Below are 22,329 nucleotides of genomic sequence, written 5' to 3' on the forward strand. Positions count from 1 at the left end.
TGTTTAGGCTAGGTCCAAAGCATTCTAGTCTTATGAAATAAATGGGAGTAAGAAGGGTTATTCTTTAGGATTATCTCTTGGCACCCAGTTGCACCCATTGCTTGTATACCCTAAACTCTCATTCAAATCAGTGGGCATTTGGTGTGTGCAAAATATGAAATATCAGGCTCCCTAATGATACAAAGTAAAGTTAAGTTCTTATGTAGGAGTAGCATTTTATGCCACAAATAGTCCCATTGACTTTAATGAGCCCACTAGTAGAGTGAGTAATCTTTATTCACATTCAATATTAGAATGTGGTCTCAACTGAGATTACAGATAATCAGAAATAAAGTAACACATTTAGCAATTCAGAGATCTAGATTTTATTGTTTAGTCCACTGCCCCAAGTGGACATTAGTCTTTAGTATAACTCCATAGTCTTCAATGTCTAACATTATAGGTAACCATTCTATAAAACATGATTAGACAGTCCACACAAACAAAACCTGATTTAATGTCTTTCCTGACTTAAAGTTCTGTTGATGGCAAAACTCAAATTTCCTTCAGGAGTTATGCCCCAGGATTGAACCACTAATTTTGTTTAAAAAAATGTGTTTATACATGTGACATTATTACAGTGCAAAACCAGATTCTTCGTTGGAAAGTAGAAACAATTATAAATCTAAGGAAAGTTCCTGAGTGCCATTTGGTAAAGAATCAATGATTAACGTTGATCCTTTAGAGGAAAAAAGGGACTGTTACAAGCACTTACTGAATTTTGAGGGCTACTACTTCATTTAAAGTTTAGATTTGATATGGGATCCTCATGCATTCACTTCAGATTTTTTCAAAAAATCTTGGTCAAACAAATACTAAATTTTTTTACATTCTATTTTAAATAGAAATAGAAGTTATCACAGTTGAGGAAAGTGACCCAGATTCAGCCATGGTGTAAACACCAATAGTTTCAATGGAGCTGTGCCTGCTTGCACCAAGGTTGAAGTTGGCTAACACAAGGCTGTTTGAAAGATAGTACAAAAAAGTCAAAGTGAAAAAAATATTTTTTGCAACATTTTACAAAGACTTCCTAACATTGTTTAAAAGTCCTACCATAGGAAACTCAGAATACTAAAGCAACATTACTGCAGTTTCCACAAAAGTGCATAAATGGTTAATGTAAAGAGCTCTGCCCATACCTGCACATTGAAAAATGACCTTCTCCTTTAAAAAAAAAAAAAAAGGTCACTGTCCACTGTTCTTCCCAAAATTGCTTTAAAAAGGGTCAAACGGTCACAGGCTTGTTTTACAGATGTTTAAAAATACATGTTTCTAGTAATTTAAAAAGTGTACAATGTTTTACAAGAGAATTAAAAAAGATGCATCAATGTTTATAAAATATTTTAAGTTTTCCTTTACATTTAGTTTAGCCTGGATTAGTAATAATTTTCTAATACACCAGGCTGATGTTGGGGTTTCTTAAAGCAATGGCATTAGATTAAAATGAAACTGAAGCTGCTCATATTCTGATAATTTTCAGAAAGGTGACCAGTAGATTTAGCCCTTAGCCTATCTCTGTATATCCAAACTCATTATCCTTTACACGATCTGCTCTGTCAAACCTTCTTTAGCACATTTGGTGGGCTTTAATAGAAAAGCTTTGCTTTACAATGCTACATTACATTTATAGCTTCGGCTTACTTGGTTATACTGTACTTAATTTTATGAAGTGCTACATACATGTAATACAATATTTTGTACTTATTTATTCATGAACTAGAATAGTATAAGATAAAACTGTAAAGGTGTTTCTCTAAAGTTCATCAAAAACACAGACAAAGGCACAGATATATTTTGGACAAACGTCAGATTTTAGACAAACATCAGAACTTAAAAAATACACAGTACATACAACTTGTTTAACATTTCACATGTTAACAGCATAACATTTCAGACAGTTTAGAAAAAGAATCCAGTTCTCTTAACTGGAGCAGCATACAGGCAGAAACCACAACATTTATGTAAAGGGGAAAAACCCAATAAAATATAAACATAAGACAAGTTTTACTCAAGCTAATAAACATGAACTATATTACTCAATGGGCAAATAACTGCTCTGAGTTCAGGTGAAGACTACACATGTATATCAGCTAAAGAGCATGTATTTATGCCAGTGAGGCCATAGTCTTCATCATGGTTAAAAGGGAAGATATTCAAAATTAGAATGATAAAATATTGTTGCATTCCTATAATACATATTTTGGTGATTCAGTTTAAACCCTAAATTTAGCATCTGAGTAATTTCCTTTTAACCCAAACTTGAAACATATGGATAATTTGGCCAAGTTTCTTAGCTGGTTTGGAGGGCTCCCTTGAAATGAGTGTGTTACTGAAGTGAGTATGAAGTGACTGTGTTAAACTGTAGAGAAACACCTTACTTTGCCCTTTATGGCTACTTTGAAGCCTCTAACTGCATACTTGTCTTATAATTAAAGAGGAGGTGGCAATAGTTTGAGACCCCCTAAACAGTGGATGAATTACAAGGTGGCGAATCATTAGAGACTGCTTTGGATTTAAGACCACAGCAAGCAAAGAGCTGATTCCCCAAGGTTTTTTGAGCAAATCGGAAGTACATTATGTGGCCCATTGCAACAAAGGACACAGAAATAAGCACCAGTAAGCCGAAAGCTTCAGGGTTGGGGGCCAGGATGACCATGATGAAATGCAGCAGATCAAGAAGGTAATTCATGGAGTTCTGGACACCATTTATAATGCCTCTTTCAGACTCCATCACATTTTCTTGGAGCAACTGTGTGACAGTCAAATCAAAGGACCAGAGGCCTATTGGGAAAAACCAAAGAGGAAAAATCTTAATTATCTATATGGAAAGGTTAGATTTCCAAAGGAATCTCATTCTACAGTTATTTCTTTACCAACCCAATCTTCATTATGAGGAGCATTGATTTGAAGTCAAACATCTGGGTCAAGCTGTGCTCTCATCTGACTTGAGCAGATTTCCCACCAGTGTAACTAAGGGCAGAATTTGGCCCTTTGCTGCTATTTCTTATGAAGAGAGAACTGGTGCAACACTGAACCAAGTATGCCTGTCAAACAATGCTTTATACAACAATCCTTATTGATGAGAGAATGGAAATACTCTAGGATTGTGAAAAAATCTGGATTATCTGACACTCATACTAAAACTAAGTAAGGTAAATATTGTAATAAACATTAAATTTCTTTAACTAGTTTAAATTCTCCATGTGCAAAAGAGAAAATGTACAGATACAGTAAAATTAATTTTTTTCCAATGTAAAATTAAAGAAATTTAGAGCACATCATGTAGACTATAACTAAAGTCTACTTATTGTTTAAAGAATTTCATTCCAGTTGTCATCTCCATTTAAGGTTTGTGACTAATAAATAATAGTTCTGTCCTGTGGAGAGATTACTGTGTTGGGGGGGGTGGGGGAGTGCATGTTTTCAACTGTAAACACTGCAGGAAAGTTTGATTTCAAGAAGAAACTCATTGTAGTAGCTCCTGTGCCCGATTAATCTGTTTAGTTAGGATTTAAAATTTTCTTTGCAAGTAACCCTAAATGCATGCAAGCCAAGTACTTCCTCCTCCCAAAACAAAATGATAGAGAAGCCATAAGAGTAAGAGCAGAACTACAAAATGATAGTTATACATTGTTTCATTCATGCAATTAAATTGTTATGCTCTTTGATTCTGTTGAGATGTTAATACTAGGCTATCTAGCAAATCCTCAAAGCTTTAATTAAATATTGTCAAATATATAGCAATTTTAATTAAACATCTGCAAATACTTAATTCCTTCTCATGAGAGAATATACTACATATTTTTACACATGGTACTGAGTAAAGAAAATTATGAATTAAAGAAGGCATTGTGCAATATTATACACAAGAAACTAGGGCTACAGTAACTACATAGACCAGACTACTGCAAGATCAAATACCACAAGTTTTAGGCTTGTTATGAATCATAGAATATCAGGGTTGGAAGGGACCTCAGGAGGTCATCTAGTCCAACCCGCTGCTCAAAAGCAGGACCAATCCCCAATTAAATCATCCCAGCCAGGGCTTTGTCAAGCCTGACCTTAAAAACCTCTAAGGAAGGAGATTCTACCACCTCCCTAGGCAACGCATTCCAGTGTTTCACCACCCTCCTAGTGAAAAAGTTTTTCCTAATATCCAACCTAAACCTCCCCCACTGCAACTTGAGACCATTACTCCTTGTCCTGTCCTCTTCTACCACTGAGAATAGTCTAGAACCTTCCTCTCTGGAACCACCTCTCAGGTAGTTGAAAGCAGCTATCAAATCCCCCCTCATTCTTCTCTTCTGCAGACTAAACAATCCCAGTTCCCTCAGCCTCTCCTCATAAGTAATGTGTTCCAGACCCCTAATCATTTTTGTTGCCCTTCGCTGGACTCTTTCCAATTTATCCACATTCTTCTTGTAGTGTGGGGCCCAAAACTGGACACAGTACTCCAGATGAGGCCTCACCAATGTCGAATAGAAGGGGATGATCACGTCCTTCGATCTGCTCGCTATGCCCCTACTTATACATCCCAAAATGCCACTGGCCTTCTTGGCAACAAGGGCACACTGCTGACTCATATCCAGCTTCTCATCCACTGTCACCCCTAGGTCCTTTTCCGCAGAATTGCTGCCTAGCCATTCGGTCCCTAGTCTGTAGCTGTGCATTGGGTTCTTCCGTCTTAAGTGCAGGACCCTGCACTTATCCTTATTGAACCTCATCAGATTTCTTTTGGCCCAATCCTCCAATTTGTCTAGGTCCCTCTGTATCCTATCCCTGCCCTCCAGCATATCTACCACTCCTCCCAGTTTAGTATCATCATCCGCAAATTTGCTGAGAGTGCAATCCACACCACCCTCCAGATCATTTATGAAGATACTGAACATGATTGCCCCAGGGGTCGGTCCTGGGGCCAGTTCACTTGACACCAGCTGCCAACTAGACATGGAGCCATTGATCACTACCCGTAAGAGTAATGAGTAAGAGTAATGCAGTCAATTGTGGGTTCTTTATTAAAATCTGAGTTTAACAAAAAGGATCTACAACTAACAGAATTAAAAATAAGCACATATTAGAGATTTTAATAGACAGGCATTACTTACCAACTCTAGCAGTAATAACTCCTGCAAACAGAAGACTAACAGAGATTAAAGGCACAGAGTCAGAACTCATCTCTAGGTCACTGTTAACAGAGCTAGATCTGTTTAACCAGTTGTGCATTCCAGTTGTAAAGGATATTTCAGACATATCAGTTGGACGTGCAGTAGGCAATGGTTGTTCTTCCAATAACCTGGTACGGATGTCAGCAAATGGGGAAACAGTCAAATCCAAAGGACTTCCAGGCATGAACACAGAAATCACACATGAGACCAAGCAGGCAAACTGGGCTATTCCAGAGATGAAGCCTGTGCGAACTAGGCCATATTTGCGACGGAGCCAGGTAAAGGCTACTGTTCCCATGATTCCAGTTATGGCCGAGGCCCCCATCAGAAGGCTTAGCACAGAACCACTCAAACCCTGAGTGTATGCATAACCTGTAGTAATGCAATCAAAGCCCAGAACAGTCATATAGAGGAACGCAAGACCCAGACCTGCAAGAAACACAGGTTGCTTGTAGTATGCAACCCATCCATCACGAAATGTGATGAAAGGTTCAGCAATCCAGGCACTACAGCGGATTTCCTTCTCCTGCTGGGGCTCAGACACTGTTACATCTTTCTCAATTAACTGGACTCCTTCAGTGGGCTTCAATTCGCTATCTGTAAAACAGAAACATAACTATTAAGTGCTTTCCTGCAAAAGAACTATGGAGTATAACTCATTATGCTGTATGTATTTAATAAAGGTGCTTCCTTTTTAGGGAGGTTTGTCATTTTAACTATATTCTGGTTAATTAGGTTACAAAAACAGCTTTGTTAAAATTATTATATTTCACATTCTACCCATGCCCTTAAATCCAGAAAGGAATAGGGGAACCAAAAATAAAATTAATTTTCATTGATTTAAAAAGCAGCTTGTTGTGTTACATTGGTGAAGAGACAGTTCTTCTCACACTAGGTTTCTTGTGAGATGTGAACACTAAGCAATGGCTTGTGCAAAATAATTTGCTTAATGACACCACTAGGCACTTATATAGAGCTTTTAGTGTTCAAAGCACTGTACAAACATTAAAAACATTCTCAACACCCCAAGGGGTAGTAAGCAAATATTCCCCATCTTATTGGTGGGTAAATCAACATAGAGAAATAAAGTGACTTGCTGAAGGCCACTTAGGGAGTCTGTGTGAGAGCTGGGATTCTAATACAGTCATTCTTGATTTCCAATCCTAGACATCCCCCCCCCCACCCCACCACACACACCATGCCAGGTTCTCATTTTTTTGCAAACCTAGAGTCAGGAGAGAGTTGGCAAAGACTGAAAAGGCCTGTCAGCTAGAGTGGAAGCCATCACTGAAATTCAGTGTGTGTTCTGGAGTTTATTTGAACATGAAGCTTTGCACAAATCCCTGCAAACTGGAAGGCCTGTGTGAGGCATATTTACAGCCCTAACAAGTCTAGTTTTAAACCAAAGTCAAATTAATAGTGGTAATGAGACAGGTTTTCTAAACATTGCCAGTTGCTACTTGTCTTTAGTCTTAAGGAGCTTGAAGAAGCCCCATTCAGACCTCCAAGGAGCTGTACTCACCTTTTAGCCTCTTCACTTCACCCCATCACCTCTCCTATGCCGAGAGATTGGTGACAATGGCTCTTTCTGGAGCACATCACCACTGCTCCAGCATTAACCCTAGGGTTAACTGCAGGGCACTCTCCCCTATAGAGGCTAAATGTGTTCTCAGGAAGAAAAGCACTCAGTGAATGTTACTAACTAGGACCTCCTAAACTGTAATGAATAGTACTAGCAGTAGACTGCTAAGATGGCCTCATCCTTCACATCTTTTTACTCTAAGAGGCTATTATAAGTCATCCTAGAATTTACAAAGAATGTATTTAGTCTTACAATGGCCCCCCCCATACATCCCCCAGGAACTACTCTGGTCCCTCCTGAAGAGCCCTAATCAAACCCTAAGTATTCGAAAGGGCAGTCCTCATTTAGTGGTACCTCATGTTTAGAGTATCTTTTTCCAGCAACCGCAACAAATTCAATATCGTTGGTAAGGATGTTTGGAAGCTCTGTTTCCTAGGTGTGTTGAGTGGTATTTCCCTGCTAGACATCTCCCTTTTTCAAAGGGAAAAATATTCTTTAGACTTCATATTCCAACATGTGCCACATTTTGGATACATTCTATAAGTGAAACTGGCTAGTTTCTGGAAGGATTCTAACTTGTGAGGTTAAGAGACCAATTCAAGGAGAGAGTGTGTACCAAAAATGTCCATTCTTTGGCTGCTGTTTATGGGGTATTCCAGCCATCTGCAACCTCAAATATTGTTACTCAAAACTAAGTTCATTGGTAACACCACCCAACACTAAAACAAGTTGCTCTAACAGTAAAGAGTAAAATCCTGAAAAGTACTGTTAAGCAAAAGAACCAAAATGGTCTATAGGAGAATAAAGTGGAAAAATGAATGGTTTCCAGTTTTGGTATGATTGATGTAGTGTATATAATAAAATATTTAAGATATCATTGATACCTTTCTGTACATTCAGTTGTTTCAGCTCTGACTCCTCAATTTTTGAAGTAGCTTTGAGAGCCAGAGCAGGGGTTTTCTGGTAGACTTTCCAGAGCAGCAGATATTCCAGACACATAGACAACAGGTTCCAGCCAGAAATGAAGCCACAGCCAATCACTGGTGAGCCAAAGGTCATTATTTGGCCAACTGCCATTGGGGCCAAGATATTGGTCAGCTGATCAATTCTTCGTACTGTAGCATTCATATCTATTATAATTTGATAAGGAAAATACTAATGAAAACTTATAGAAGATTAAAATGAATACATCTTCTGTTATATTACATATACATGAGCCAAATCCCAGTCCCTACAAAAACCAATAGCAAACCTTCTCTTGACTTCACTGGGACCAGGATTTAGCCCTTATGTATAATACTTCTGTGTCTGATGAAAATTTGTTTAATTGTATTGAGCTAATCAAACTCAGCTCCCATTGTGGTCACAGAGTTTTGTCTGAGTGAGATGTTCATGATTGAGCATACTTGGATTAAAGTAAGAGGGATAACAAATTATCAAATGTCTTCAGAATAATACTCAAATGATTCCCCTTTCATCAAAGATCACTATGCATTCCTGGCCTGATTCTGAAGCAACTCTCTTGAAGTTAGTGGGAATGCCAAATACAGAATGGATCATGACCTATGAAAAAAATATTTCTGTAATGGATGACAGACATTTCTTAAACTATCTGTACAATACTGAAACATTTATTTATTGGCTTCCTCAGTTCACCTCTAATTACAAATGACCATATGATGGGATGTTAGATGGGGTAGGATCTGAGTTACTACAGAGAATTCTTTCCTGGGTATCTGGCTGGTGACTCTTGCCCACATGCTCAGGGTTCAGCTGATTGCCATATTTGGAGTCGGGAAGGAATTTTCCTCCAAGGCAGATTGGAAGAGGCCCTTGGGGGTTTTCACCTTCGTCTGCGGCGTAGGGCATGGGTCACTTGCTGGAGGATTCTCTGCACCTTGAAGTCTTTAAACCATGATTTGAGGACTTCAATAGCTCAGACATAGGTGAGAGGTTTATTGCAGGAGTGGGTAGGTGAGATTGTGGCCTGCATTATGCAGGTCAAACTAGATCATAATTGTCCCTTTTGACCTCAATATCTAGGAGAGCAGACCTTTGATATAACTAAATTGCCTTACTGGGGCACACAGTGGTCATCAATCATTCTGCAGTTTCAGAGAGCAAAGTTCTCTCTCCCCCTTCTGTTCCAGTCACGCACAGTTAGGTGCGGTCCCCTTGGGTTTTGACATTAATATATAGCTCATAGTTCCATTCCAATAATGGAAAGAGTCCTCCCTTTTCCTTCCCCCGACCCTATAAACTTTTGCCTTACTTTTCCCAGCAAGTTGCTGTGCATATAGCAGTGACTAACCTTTATTTGCAATGAACTGGTGCCATTAGGAATAACTTTATAACTAAAAGCTCTGGAAGAGGCTTCCATCTTTAACTAAAAAGGGAGGTAGTGGAATCCCCATAACTGGAGGCTTTTAAGAACAGGTTGGACAAACTTGTCAGGGATGGTCTAGATTGAACTTGGTCCTGCCTCAGTGAAGGGGGCTAGACTTGACCTCTCGAGGTCCCTTTCGGCCCTACATTTCTGACTGTTGTGGCCGACAGAAGCCACTGTATGCTCAGCTCCCCCCCACAACAGGCCACACATGTAGGTGCTTAAATATAGATATAGGAGTCTAATTTTATGAGTCCTATTTTGGAAAAATCTTGGGCTAAGCTTTCTGTAAAAAGATGAACCAAGGGTAAACCAATATACTGGTATTTTCCCGGAGTCTGCAGAGAGCCTGAAATTGCTAATTCCTTTCAAGGAATTAACTCTGAAATCTAAAGATAAATTAAGTGTCAGTATTAATAGCCAATTCACTACTGATCAAAGCACACAAGACAGAGTTATGAAGACCTGCATGATCTACTGAGAGAGAACCTTTGAGGTTTTTAAGGTCAGGCTTGACAAAGCCCTCGCGGGGATGATTTAGTGGGGGATTGGTCCTGCTTTGAGCAGGGGGTTGGACTAGATGACCTCTTGAGGTCCCTTCCAACCCTGATATTCTATGATTCTAGGAGATTGGGAGAATAGCATTACTCCCCCACCATGAGTTAGAAGGGAAGCCATATGGGAATCAAGGTAGATGGAGAGAACCATCTGGGATAAGTGAGGAGAGAACACAGTAGCTTTTATCTGCCTGTTCTGCTAAATTACATAGCAGTGTGCCTTCTTTGTGAAAAGAGTATGAAGAGAAATAGGTTCTTTTGGCCTTTAGTCATTCTGCATATTTCACAATCAAGGTAAATATTTTACAGATATTCCTCACAATATAATCCTCATTTTGTTTTAGATACTGTTATAACTAATAAAAAACCCACACCAGACACAAAAACCTCCTTGGGAGAAGTCTATGAAATGGAACAGGTTTTCTGTGTGCCTGGGAAATAGATACCTCAATCATACAGAACAGAAATGGCCATATGATGCTGCATTAATCTGTCAGAATTGAGGAAGGACAAAAAAAGGCAATACTGTCTATTACATTAGACCTATTACATGATAGCTCTCCCCCGTCATGATAGCTCCCCCCGTCATGATAGCTCTCCCAAGTCAGGTGCACCTCTTGTTTGCACCTCTTGTTTGAGGCAGAGATGGGATGTGATTTGCTAAATACAAACAAGAAAGATTAATGAGAACCATTAACATTAAAAAGAAAAGGAGTACTTGTGGCACCTTAGAGACTAACCAATTTATTTGAGCATGAGCTTTCGTGAGCTACAGCTCACTTCATTAACATTAAGGCTCTGCAAGGGAACTTCCATCAACAACTGGTGTGTGTTTGAAGAAAATTAAGACACTACTGGTCTACAGAAGGTAATTGCTAAGAAACTACTGCAAGGTCAAAATAGGGGACAAAGAGGGAGTTTGTAATGTGATAAATAAAAATTTTTAAAAAATCAGAAAAGGTTACAAGTTGTGCACTTTACCTAATAAGAGGGTTAATCTCTCTAATGTTCAGAATATGGGATTCCCTTGATGGTAATAGATGTTGATAAATCTTAATCAAATCCTGTTAGTCAATGTATTTACTATTGAGAATTAAACAGGTGATTTGATGAAATTCTATATTTGGTTTGCAGAAATAAAACTGATCTCCCTTGATAGTGTTAGAGTTGGATTAAAACAAGTAGTAGATAGTTTTATGGCTAGGTAACTATGCTGTGATCAGAGTTTTACAACAGTCATTACTAATCTTTGTAGATATAGTGAGGAATATGGTAGGGGGAAAGCTGCCCTTTTAAACTGTTGTTCTATGTTCCGGGAGCTGTGAGAGAAGAATGTGCTGACTTCAGGGTAAAACTGCAGTCTGTTAAAAATCAAGCCCACATGTTAAGACACTTTTAGATAGTGGAAATAATGTATTTCACCTGCCAATTTGCTTCTGTCTTCACCTGCAACCACAACAATCCAGTCTCTCTGAATTGTGATTGCTGTGGCAGTGCTGGCCAAATTTGCAATATTTGCTATTGTGATAACCAGGATATAGCACATGGTCTGGAGGAAAAGGAAAGGAAAGAAGTGTTAAACATGAGTAAAATGATGGACAAAGTTAATGACTAAAAATACACAGACTTTCTTGGACAATGAAAATTATAGTTCTGTATTTTAAACCATTTCATATAAATGTTACTTTTCAGACAGTACAATGATAATATGAAGATTTAAAAACAATTATTTTATTTATTAACAAAGAGGTATGTTCCCCTGTGCCTTTTTGCAACAAAGCCAAAAACAGTAAGTAGGATTTAATGGCCTGATCCTGCATCATTGAAGCCAATGACAAAGCCTCCATTGATGTCCATGAGTACAGGAAGAGACTCAGTGGGGCAGATCCTCAGTTGTAAGAGCTCAATTGGTGTCAAACTAACAAGTTACTTTCCTTTACTAGTGACACATAAGAAGTCTTAAATTTGAGTACTTACAAGAAGCCATCCAGAGTATAAGGTCAAAAGTTGGGTCTTAAACAAGAAGACAATCATCAGGATGATACCACACAGGATGACAGATGCATTCTGTACAACCAAGGAAGTCTGAGCCACTGTTTCAGGTTAAAAAAAATATATACATAGAATCTGTGGATATTCCCCCATCTTCATGTTTGGAATTATTTAATAATTTTTTTTCTATACAAGCTATATTCTTCAAGTCCTCCCCCCGCCCCATTTTCTCTTTTAAAAATTAAAGTTTATTTATAAAGGTAAGCTGTTTTTATAGTGTGAAGGGATCTCATTTTAACTTTGAATCAACCACCGTTTTACAGTCTATACACAGAATCAAATTCATTCTTAGTGTAGTTCCACTGACCTAGTAGTATAATACAATGAGAAAAATAGGCATTTTCCTCCATTCAGCAAGACTTCCAAACACTGTTTTTAAAAAAAGTGAGTGCTATTGTGTAAATGCTTTAAAATTAATTTTCATTTTACAGAACAGGGTTTTCAATTAATGTAACTACATAAGAGGTGACTGAAGAGAACATACAAGAGCAACAGATTACAAAGGCAGTTCTAATATACAGTGTGGAATATTTCCAGACAGAAGGAAGTCAGCAAGGAAGTGTTAAATTATGTTGTCAGATTACTGGAGTCCAGGAAACCGATTCTGCAATCCTTATTTAGGCAAAATTCACATGGATTTCACCCTCTCTCTCTAGCTACAATTAAGAGTTTTGCATGAATAAGGAATAGATCAGAGCCTAAAATTGGTGTTCTCTTATCTTTGATGTTATCCATACAGAATTGTTTAGTCCATTATTATTCTGAATAGTTTCATATTTCTAGATGGTTAGTAAATTAAGCCTGGTTTTCATATTTAACCAGCGGATCTTTTTAGCATGCCATTATGTAGATAGCTGCTTTAGATGGCTTCCTCTTCCAACTCTAATTTGAGTCACCCCATAATAGCTTGAGTCACCCCATAATAGCTTGAGTCACCCCATAATAGCTTGAGTCACCCCATAATAGCTTGAGTCACCCCATAATAGCTTGAGTCACCCCATAATAAAGTAATAGCTTCCACTAAGGTTGCTAACCTTTAAGCCTTGGGTTCTTGTCCACCCAATCTCCGATAATGGCTCCCAAAAGGAGAACTGATCCTGCCACAACCAGTCCATAGACAGCAGTCAAGAGTAGGCTGTTTCCATAAAGTTCAACCAGAAAGACAGATACTGCAAAGTGCCACATCCGATCTCCCTTAAATAAGAAAAAAATTTGTATCAGTATTTGCATTTTGCTAGATGGTAGCTGATTTCCATGTTTTAATAGCTCCACAAAGAATACCTATGTGAACATTGCATTTAAGAACTTTGTTACTACCTCCCTGTCCATCCCTCCTGCTCCCAATATAAGCCCTATCTGCCATTCAGTGCATGATGTACCCTTCAACGTCAGCAGGAGCCGAGGTCCAAATCAATATTATTATTGGCCCCAATTAATGTTGGTTATCCCCAATACATCATAGTACCAAAGGCTTTCTATGGTAGTATTACGAGCCAAAATTCTGTCCTTAGTTACAACCAAGAAGCCAGAGAAAGACTAATTTTTATGAAGATTCTTCATCTCAGATGTCTCCAACAGCTACAAACGTATTTGTTTAAGCTTACCATCATCAGTGCTCTTTTAGAAAATGTAACTTTGTCCATGTGAAACTAAAGTTTCAAAGGGTGGAACTAAGCAACTCTGTCATCTATTCTAGCTGTAAAAGTTTAAAAGGACACTGCCAACTTTAATCAGCACTTCTGTCTGAATACATTTCACCTACAAAATACCTTCTAAGACAGAGGTGGGCAAACTACTGCCTGCGGGCTACACCTGGCCCACAGGACCCTCCTGCCCAGCCCCTGAGCTCCTAGCCCAGGAGGCTGTCCCCCAGCCCCTCTCCTGCTGTTCCCCCGCCCCCACGGCCTCACCTTGCTGCGCTGCTGGCACAATGCTCAGGATGGCGAGCTCCTGGGGCAGCACAGTTGCAGAGCCTGGCCTGACCAGGTGCTCTGAGCTGCGCTGTGCGTAGCTGGCTCCAGCCACCAGTGTTCCAGGCAGCGCAGTAAGGGGGCAGGGAGTTGGATAGAGGGCAGGGGAGTTTGGGGGGGCAGGCATGGACAGAGGTCGGGGTGGTCAGAGGGTGGGGAACAGGTCCCACGGGGGCTGTCAGGGGGCAAAGGGGGAAATCAGGAAGGAAAAAAGAGGGGTTGGATGGGGTGGCAGGAGGCAGTCAGGGGACAGGGAGAAGGGATGGTTGGATGTGGTGGGGGGAACGGGGGACAGTCAGGGGGCGGGGTTCCAGGGGCATGGCCTCAGGAGGCAAGAAGCAAGGGGGTGGGGGGAGAAGAGAAGAGAGATCTGGTGCAGGAGCTGGACCATGCCTGGCTGTTTGGGGAGGCACAGCCTCCCCTAACCGGCCCTCCATACAATTTCCGGAGCCTGATGTGGCCCTCAGGCTGAAAAGTTTGCCTGCCCCTGTTGTAACTGCTAACTGAAAGAGAGCAGAGAAGCTGATTTCCTAGGTAGTCAGTTTTACCATTTCTTTTGGTATTGTTTCCACTGTGAAGAGTCAGATTCCTTTGGCATTTGTACAGAGCTTCTACTTAGGAAAACATGACTGGAAAACCACAAATTAGTAGGGAGACAGGGGGCAGGTGTTGAATATGAAACCAGATTTTAATTCAGTTTTTGAAATTGACTAGATTTCAAATTAAGCATCCTTAAGTTTCCAACAGAAGAGTGGTATTTAGAAATAATGTATCCTTCCTGTATTGTAGTACCAACAAGATGATGCAGAACTTATGATAGCAATTGCAATAGTTTAAAAACAACTAAGTGTTAAAGATATTCAAGGATCTATGTAAAGGCAGCCATTCTTAAATTTTAAAAAAAGTTTCCATTATTATGATTCACTAACAATGCTGTGCAATACACATATCCACAGCTGGTCATTGAATATTTTATGTTTACTTTATTTATTTAGGCCACATAATTTAGGTCATTAGCCCAATTTAATTTAGAAATATATTGCAACAAATGCATTGCAGAAGTTGTGTACTATGGCAGACAGTTTGGTTAAGGAGAGTCCCTAATGTTAATCTATTATAGAATATACATTCTTCAGATATCTGCCTCTTCAAAGGCTCAGTAATCATTTTCCGTGTGGTACAAAGGACTTTGAAATGTAGTGTTCCAAGTTTGTTAAAAAAATTTTTTTTTGTTGCAAGACCAGAAACTGAGTAATCTGTAACAAGTTGAACAAGATGACAATAAAGGAAAAGGCCTCCAAAGTGTCACTTCATTTGGGACCAAATTCATTGTTGCTGAAAGTCCAGGGGAGTAGCAGTGATATACCCCAGTGATGAATTTGGCTTTTGGGATTCTTTAGAATACACGCACTGAGGCTCTTCTGGAGATGAGTTGCTCCAAACGCTCACAAATTTAAAAGCTATCATTTATGTAAGTGCCTGTGATAGCTGTCAGAAGCAGGGCCACATGAATTACTGGGGCTCAAGACAAAATCTGAAACTGAGGCCCCTGTGGAGGGAGGGTTGGAGAGCAAGTCTACCCCACATTCACATTGTAGCGGTAGATGTTGTCCTGGGGACCTGGGCCCACTCACTCCTGGCATTGCAACCTTTTGCACAGAATCACACCACCACTCAAATTTGGTCTGGCCACCCCCACCGTAATGGGGATGCAGCTGGGACAAACATAAGCAGTGCTGGTGCACCAGGTCACAACACCGTTCACTCAAATTCCACAGGCTTGGGACCATGCAGACAGGCAGACCCCCAACAATTGACTTGACTTCTCCATGTGTAAGGACAAAAAAAATTTCCCTCTAACATGCTATGCTTACATTCCTTATTTGTGAGAGGGGTGTAAAAGTATGCATAATTTAATTTTCATAAATGGAACTTAAGTGTCTTTCTGAATCAAGAGAATTCAGTATGATTCAAGCTACTTATTCAACTTTCACTTACAAATATATGTAGGTGGTCACTGAACCCTAAATTCTGCCTAACCTATTTGATTGTTCATTCAGGTAGAAAGTTAATGTCAGGAGAAAGCACTACTTTCATAATGATGCAGGCCTGATATACTTCTATTCCTGCATCAAAGTTTTAGTTGTTGAAATTGATTAAATAAAAAAGGAGCTTTATGGAACCCCTGCCCGCATACACCTTTTTAAATATTGGAAAATGATGCACTGTGACAGCTGTTACTCTCAAGGTAAAATCCTGGTCTCACTGAAGTCAATGGCAAACTCCAATTGATTTAAATGCACTCAAGATTTCTCCCTCAGTATCTGCAGGCCAAGATCTTGCTACTGGAGACTAAGAACCCAAATACATATTAAGTGTAGCCTTCTCTTGGTTCCCTATGCCTGTACTACATTGTATGAACATGGACAGTACTCTAGCTTTTATTAATGCAAAAAATTTTAAAAAGCAGTTTTGTCTTATTTAGACTGTGATAGTGCTCAAAGCTACTGCTACAGAATCAGTTGAGGAGTTCATTAACTGAACAATTTCATCCATTGTGTTCACCCACAGTACTTTCATACTATTCCACATCGCCTCAACTTCTCCAAAGCTAGCTGTTTTCAACAGGGGAAGCACACTGGTCTTTAAAAAAAAAGAAGTCAGAGATCATCAATTAATGGCACAGAACAACAGTGAATTAAAAAGCAAGCAGCACAAACAGAAAGTAACTACCCAGTTATGCATTTATAATGGAAACCACTGCACGTCCGGGAGTGCTGCAGCACACCCCACAGCTCTAGTTCCAGGACTTATGCCTTAATGAAAAGGCAGAACTACATAACATGCTTAATCCTGCTATTCTTGAGATCTTTCTTATCATTCATAACATGGATATTAAACCGCATTTCTGTATGAATGAAAACTATTATCCTAACCATTCCTCTTAACAGCAGTTCGATGATTTTAGCACTGTATTATACTAGTACTGTATATAGTTGATAGAATAAGGTTTAAGGCCCAGATCCCCAGAGGTATTTAGGCTCCTAACTTCCACTGATTTGAAGATATCTGTGGAACTGGGCCTAAGGCACCAGCTCAGTAAAGCATGTAGCTTGTCCTTGGCTTCTGCCATACTTTAGCAAAGCACCTAAATGCGTGCTTAACTGGGGCTTAATAGCCTTATTCAGGGCCTCCTTCAGGTCTCTGACCGATGGATCGTAGAGATAAGAGGCAAGTATGTTTAATCAGTTACAGTTTCTTCCTGTATTTAAGAACAGGTGCTTAAGTTGATTAGATTTTCCCCAACTAGAGTAAGAGAGGTTTATCTATATAAAATTATGTATTTTGAATACAGATCACTGATATTTCAGAATGAAAACTATACAAAAGCCATTTCAAAGGTCTGGGTTGAGGTGTTTCCATCTTGAGGGGCAGAGAAAAACCAAACGAAAACCAAAAATAACTTTCCCCTTCTTTCCTCCTCCCCCCTCTCTCTATTATTGAAGGTCTTATTTTAGGCTCCAAAGACGAATTATTGTGGGTTAAAGAACTTTCTAGACAAGTGCAGGACTGAGCCTTAAAAGTTAGACTAAACTTCTGTTGCTGAAATAGGAGTTTTCCTGATTTGGGACAGCGGATTCAGACCCTCAATTGGGTTTTTGAAATCAATAAAGGTGTATTAGTGTTTAATATTTCTAAAAACTGACATTTTTGTTAAACAAACATCTTTTTCACTCAGCTGTTTGCAGTAGTCCAGATTATTATCCTAAATTCTGATTCAGTCACCCTTATTCATGTTGAATGATGCCTTACCTTAATCTGCAGTATCCCCATTGATGGATTTCAGTGGGACCATTCACATAAGGTGCCACTCAATGTTAGTAGCAATAGCAGAATCAGGCTCAATGTGCTGCTAGTTAAGATATGTTCAGTCAACAAAACGCACACTACTTCTCATAGCAGCAGCACCAACGAAGTCGTTGGACTAAAATAATTCATTGCTATATAGCACCTGTTTAAACCTAAAGTTTATTCTCTCTCCAGGCCTTCTTAGGGGGAACACAACTGCGATTGTTTACATTAATGAAAGTGAGGCATACAACCTTGTAGTCCTAGAACAGAGTGTTCAGTGCTGTACAAAGTACATACCAAGCCAGTCCCTGCCTCAGATTTTACAAATTAGAACAGACATAGAAAGACAAGAATGAGTTACTTTAAAAAAAAAAAAGTGCTTTTACTCATCGTAATTAATACTTGTCATTCACTTGCAAGATACTGGATTAAGATGATATTAAACAATGTAGCATTTCTCAGGCTAGATTTTGCCACTCCATAGTATTTTAATGAACTGGGAGATCATTTCATCCAAATCAGTTTCTAGATCTACTTCGTTCACTTTGAAGCACTGTAAATTGCTAATGAAGGTTGGTTTAGATACAGGAGAAAGTGTTTCAGTAAATAGGCACTTTGCTACCGGTAAGGATGTTACTGTTTCAGAAAAACAGAAGTTTGTTAATAAGCACAGAGACAAGGAAATCCATTGTACAACATTCAGTAATTTACATTGCTGGACAGGTATACAAACCCTTCAAATTATAAAAATCAAGGACAAAGCAGTACAAAATATACTTTGATAGGGCTCAATTTTGTTATCCTCCACTCACTTTGAGTAGTATTTACTGTTTAACAAGCCTTACTGGTTTCAATGACGTTCCTCAAGGAGTAAGGTATTACTCCGTGTGCGTAAGGGTAGTGAATCAGGCCCTTACACAATTGTGAGCACTGCACTTTTATTTATTAGAATATTAGCAAATACACTGTACCATATCATGTGAAGATTATGAAGACTTAGTGAGAGCTCACCACAGCACTTTTGCAATTAAGTCTTTGCCAAAGACCACCTTTGCTACATGAATTATAGCATGCAGTGCAGATCAGTCAAAAGCAGATTAAGGCGGTTCCACTGCGCGATGTAACTAAATATTTTTTTCCACTTACCCAAGTGGACAGTGAATGTCCAAGATAAAGAAGAAACTTTGCAGATGTAAAATAACTGACACAGGATCCTAAAAATAAAGTGAGAGATAAATGCTAAAGAGGATTCAGATGCATTTGCCTATTTGGCATCTTCCTTGGTTGCTACTAAGTTTTATTCATTTTAAAGTCAGCAATCTCTACACTGCAAAAGTCTTTTATTGCAAAAATAAGCTAAGATGTTTGCTATACATGTTTTAATTCCACACACTGGAATAGCTACAGCATAGCAATTGTGCAAGAGAAAAAGCCATTATACTAAATGAAGAAACACTGAATATTTCAACAGGTCTTACTAGCTAAATATACACAAAGTTTGGAGCGTATTTACATTGTGCCACCCGATTGCACCCCATCCAACATGCAATACCAGTGTTTCTCAATGACCAGTCTGCAGACCAACACCAATCCCTGAGATCTCTCTGACAGAGTTTAGGAAAAAGAACAGGAGTACTTGTGGCAACTTAGAGACTAACAAATTTACTTGAGCATAAGCTTTTGTGGGCTACAGCCCACTTCATTGGATGCATGGAGTGGAAAATACAGTATGATGATTTTATATACATAGAGAACATGAAACAATGGGTATTACCATACGTTGCAAATAGTTCAAGTTTAAGTTTCATCAGGGGAAATTTGAATCTCAAGACTGAGGTCTTCAGCTCCAGTCTGGATCACTCTGATATTGGACTGTAACCTATGGAACTAATTCTGGAAGAACTATTTGCAACGTATGGTAACACCCATTGTTTCATGTTCCCCGTGTATATAAAATCGTCCTACTGTATTTTCCACTCCATGCATCCGATGAAGTGAGCTGTAGCCCACAAAAGCTTATGCTCAAGTAAATTTGTTAGTCTCTAAGGTGCCACAAGTACTCCTGTTCTTTTTGTGGATACAGACTAACACGGTTGCTACTCTGAAACCCGTCATTATGCAAGGCACAGAGTTTAGGAAGGCAGCAAGCTGGTCCCTGGTATCAAAAAGGTTGAGAAACACTGCACTACACCACCTATGTGTGCACCCTTTCCACACTGCACTCTATACACAGCACGCATACATGTTAGGCTGTAGTTCAACCTCAAGTCACTAGACTTGATGTAAGAATTACAGAATGTAATTCTATGGCCTGTGTTACAGAATCACAGAAAAGTAGGGCAGGAGCTCACACTACACCAGGGGTTCTCAAACTTCGTTGCACCGCAACCCCCTTTGGGCAATAAAAATTACTATGCAACCCCAGGGGGGAGGAGGGGGAAGGACTGAAACCTGAGCCTGCCCAAGCCCCCAGTGGGTAGGGGGCCAAAGCCAAAGCCCAAGGGCTTCAGCCTCAGGCAGGGGGCCTGTCACCTGAGTCCCGATGCCCAGGTCTGAAGCCACTGGGCTCTGGTCACAGGGGCCAACAAGTCTAAGCCAGCCCTGGCAACCCCATTAAAATGGGGTCCAAACTCACTTTGGGGTCCCAACCCACAGCTTGAGAACCGCTGCACTACCTGATCAACAGGAACCTTTCTGGCCTCAATATCTCTGTATTACCCACTGCAGCTGAGCCGCACAATGCCATGCCCCCTTCCCCTGTAGCCCCCGCATGTGAGCGGCATGGGGTGAAGTGCCACCCCCGCACCCACTCGCACTCCTGCCCAAGCAGCGCGCCCCACAAACGCGCTGCGTCCCTTCTCTAGCAGCCGCCTTCGGCCAGCAGCCCCACCGCGCAGCCTGGTCCTCCCCGCAGGATACTGACCACAGCAGCCTCCGCCGCCTGTCTGCTCCGCTGCCCGAGCCATGTCAGCTTGCGCCCCGACTCCCGCTCGCTCTTCTGCGCTGCCAGTCCCGTACCCCAGCCGCGGGCACAGCGGGGGAGACGCACGGGGAGAGGAGGGGGCACGGCTTCTCCGAATGTTTGTCTTCCCCAACTTAGCTATCACTGTAGCTGAAGTCGGGGAGCGATAGCCTTATGCGCAGCGGCTGGAGGGCCTGCGCTCCACCGCCGGCGGGTCCCAGCCAGGCGCCCAGCTCCCGCGGCCGCTCCTACGGGCAGCCCAAGGGGCTCGCCGCCCTTTATAGCCTGGCTGGGCCGAAGGAGCGGCCTATCAGCGTCCAGCTGATCTGCATATTTCCCGGAGGCATTCCCTCTGGGAATATGCTATATTTAGCACACGCCCACGAACTCAGCATGCTCAGTAACAGCTGCCGAAGCCACTGCCCTTCACCCTGCCCGTACGAGCGGAAGATTCTGCTGGTCCTTTTTGAGAGGGGTTAAATTGGCGGAGGGGGCAGGCCAGGGTCTGAGCAAGGGGCGAAAGAAAGCCTCCCCCAGCCCCGCCCTGCCTATGGCGTGGGGGTCGCGGAGGGATAAAGGAGCGACGCGGCAGGGACGGCAGTTGAGCCGGCGGTGGGGCGCGCGCAGGATGGAAGAGGAGGGGCAGGCCAGGCCAGGCCAGGCCAGGCCAGGCGAGGCGTAGAGAGCGGGCGGCGCGCCCCGTAGGCGCCTGGCTCTGTGTCCCCGCCCGAGGGGCAAACCTTCACGTCTTAAAACGTTGTAACCCTGCTTCGCCGTGGCAGAGTAAGTCAAACCCCATCCTGAGCATGAAGCGTGTTAATGAAGTAGGTGGCACCAGGGTCTCAGAACAGGTCAGGCTGAACGCTTTGTCCCTGTCCCTCGCCTCGACTCCTGAAGGGTGTAAGCAGGCAGTACTTTAACAACCTGTTTCATGTATTGATTGCTGGATTCCCCCGCTGGAAAACCCACTGGCGTTTGAGGTTAGGAAGCCTTCGCTGTAACTCACGTTTATTAAGAGGGGACTCTAATATTAAGTAATAAGGGAAAGGAAGAGAACAAGGAAAACGTTCTGCTAGTACACTGGGGTGTGTGTGTATTTCATCTATCTATCTATATCTATAGATGATAGATATGTCATCTTATGATCCACTAGGACAAGAAGAAAATAGAAACATATTAAGTCAGATCTCATGAGTCCAGTATTGCCAACCCCAATCATGAGATTGGTTTACAAAAATCATTGATTAAAAAAAATAAATGTTGGGTTCTTCCTATTTTCCTTTTGGGTTTTAAGCCTTTAGGGTTCTCAAGCTTTTCTGAACCATGAGGTCTAGAAATTTACTTTAAAAATCAAGCTGAGATTCTTGCCTAATCAAATGACTCAAGAAATTGAGTCTTCAGAGAAAACACCAAATGTAAGAGCCATGCTAAAATCACAAGGGTTGGCAGTAGTGTGAGTCATAGCTTTCAAAGTGCATATATAGTCAAAGCTCCTTTGGAGTATGAAGCAAGGGACCAACAAAAAATTGGTTGCTTAACAAAGTTGCCATAATTGCCTAATAAATAGTACATTCACAGGGCAGTGGTTTTCAAACTTTTTCTGGGGACCCCGTTGAAGAAAGTTGTTGATGCCCGTGACCCAACGGAGCTGAGGCTGAGGGGTTTGGGGTGTGGGAGGGACTTGGAGCTGGGGCAGAGGATTGGGGTACAGGGGTGACAGCTATGGGGTGGTGCTGGGAATTAAGGTTTCAGGGTGTGGGAGGG

At 41.0% G+C, this 22,329-nt stretch overlaps 1 protein-coding gene across 3 annotated transcripts; it reads right to left on the reverse strand.

The window, feature by feature from the left end:
* Positions 1-349: 349 nt before the first annotated feature.
* SLC40A1 (solute carrier family 40 member 1) lies at positions 350-20,843 on the reverse strand. Of its 3 annotated transcripts, XM_073306138.1 has the most exons (9): positions 20,527-20,843; positions 18,750-18,817; positions 12,816-12,975; positions 11,707-11,822; positions 11,152-11,278; positions 10,357-10,389; positions 7,671-7,916; positions 5,145-5,801; positions 350-2,820 (listed from the first exon to the last, which is right to left on the reverse strand). In XM_073306138.1, exons 1-9 carry the CDS (start codon positions 20,567-20,569, stop codon positions 2,501-2,503), a joined length of 1,770 nt encoding a protein of 589 aa, XP_073162239.1. In that variant the 5' UTR covers positions 20,570-20,843; the 3' UTR covers positions 350-2,500. The 3 variants fall into 3 exon arrangements, with proteins under 3 accessions (XP_073162239.1, XP_073162240.1, XP_073162241.1); XM_073306139.1 differs by lacking the exon at positions 10,357-10,389; XM_073306140.1 differs by lacking the exons at positions 11,707-11,822; positions 18,750-18,817; positions 20,527-20,843 and having other exon boundaries at positions 12,816-12,974.
* Between the last annotated feature and the right edge of the window lie 1,486 nt (positions 20,844-22,329).

This window comes from Lepidochelys kempii, chromosome 11 (genome assembly GCF_965140265.1).
Source record: "Lepidochelys kempii isolate rLepKem1 chromosome 11, rLepKem1.hap2, whole genome shotgun sequence".
NCBI classification, from domain to species: Eukaryota; Metazoa; Chordata; order Testudines; family Cheloniidae; genus Lepidochelys; species Lepidochelys kempii.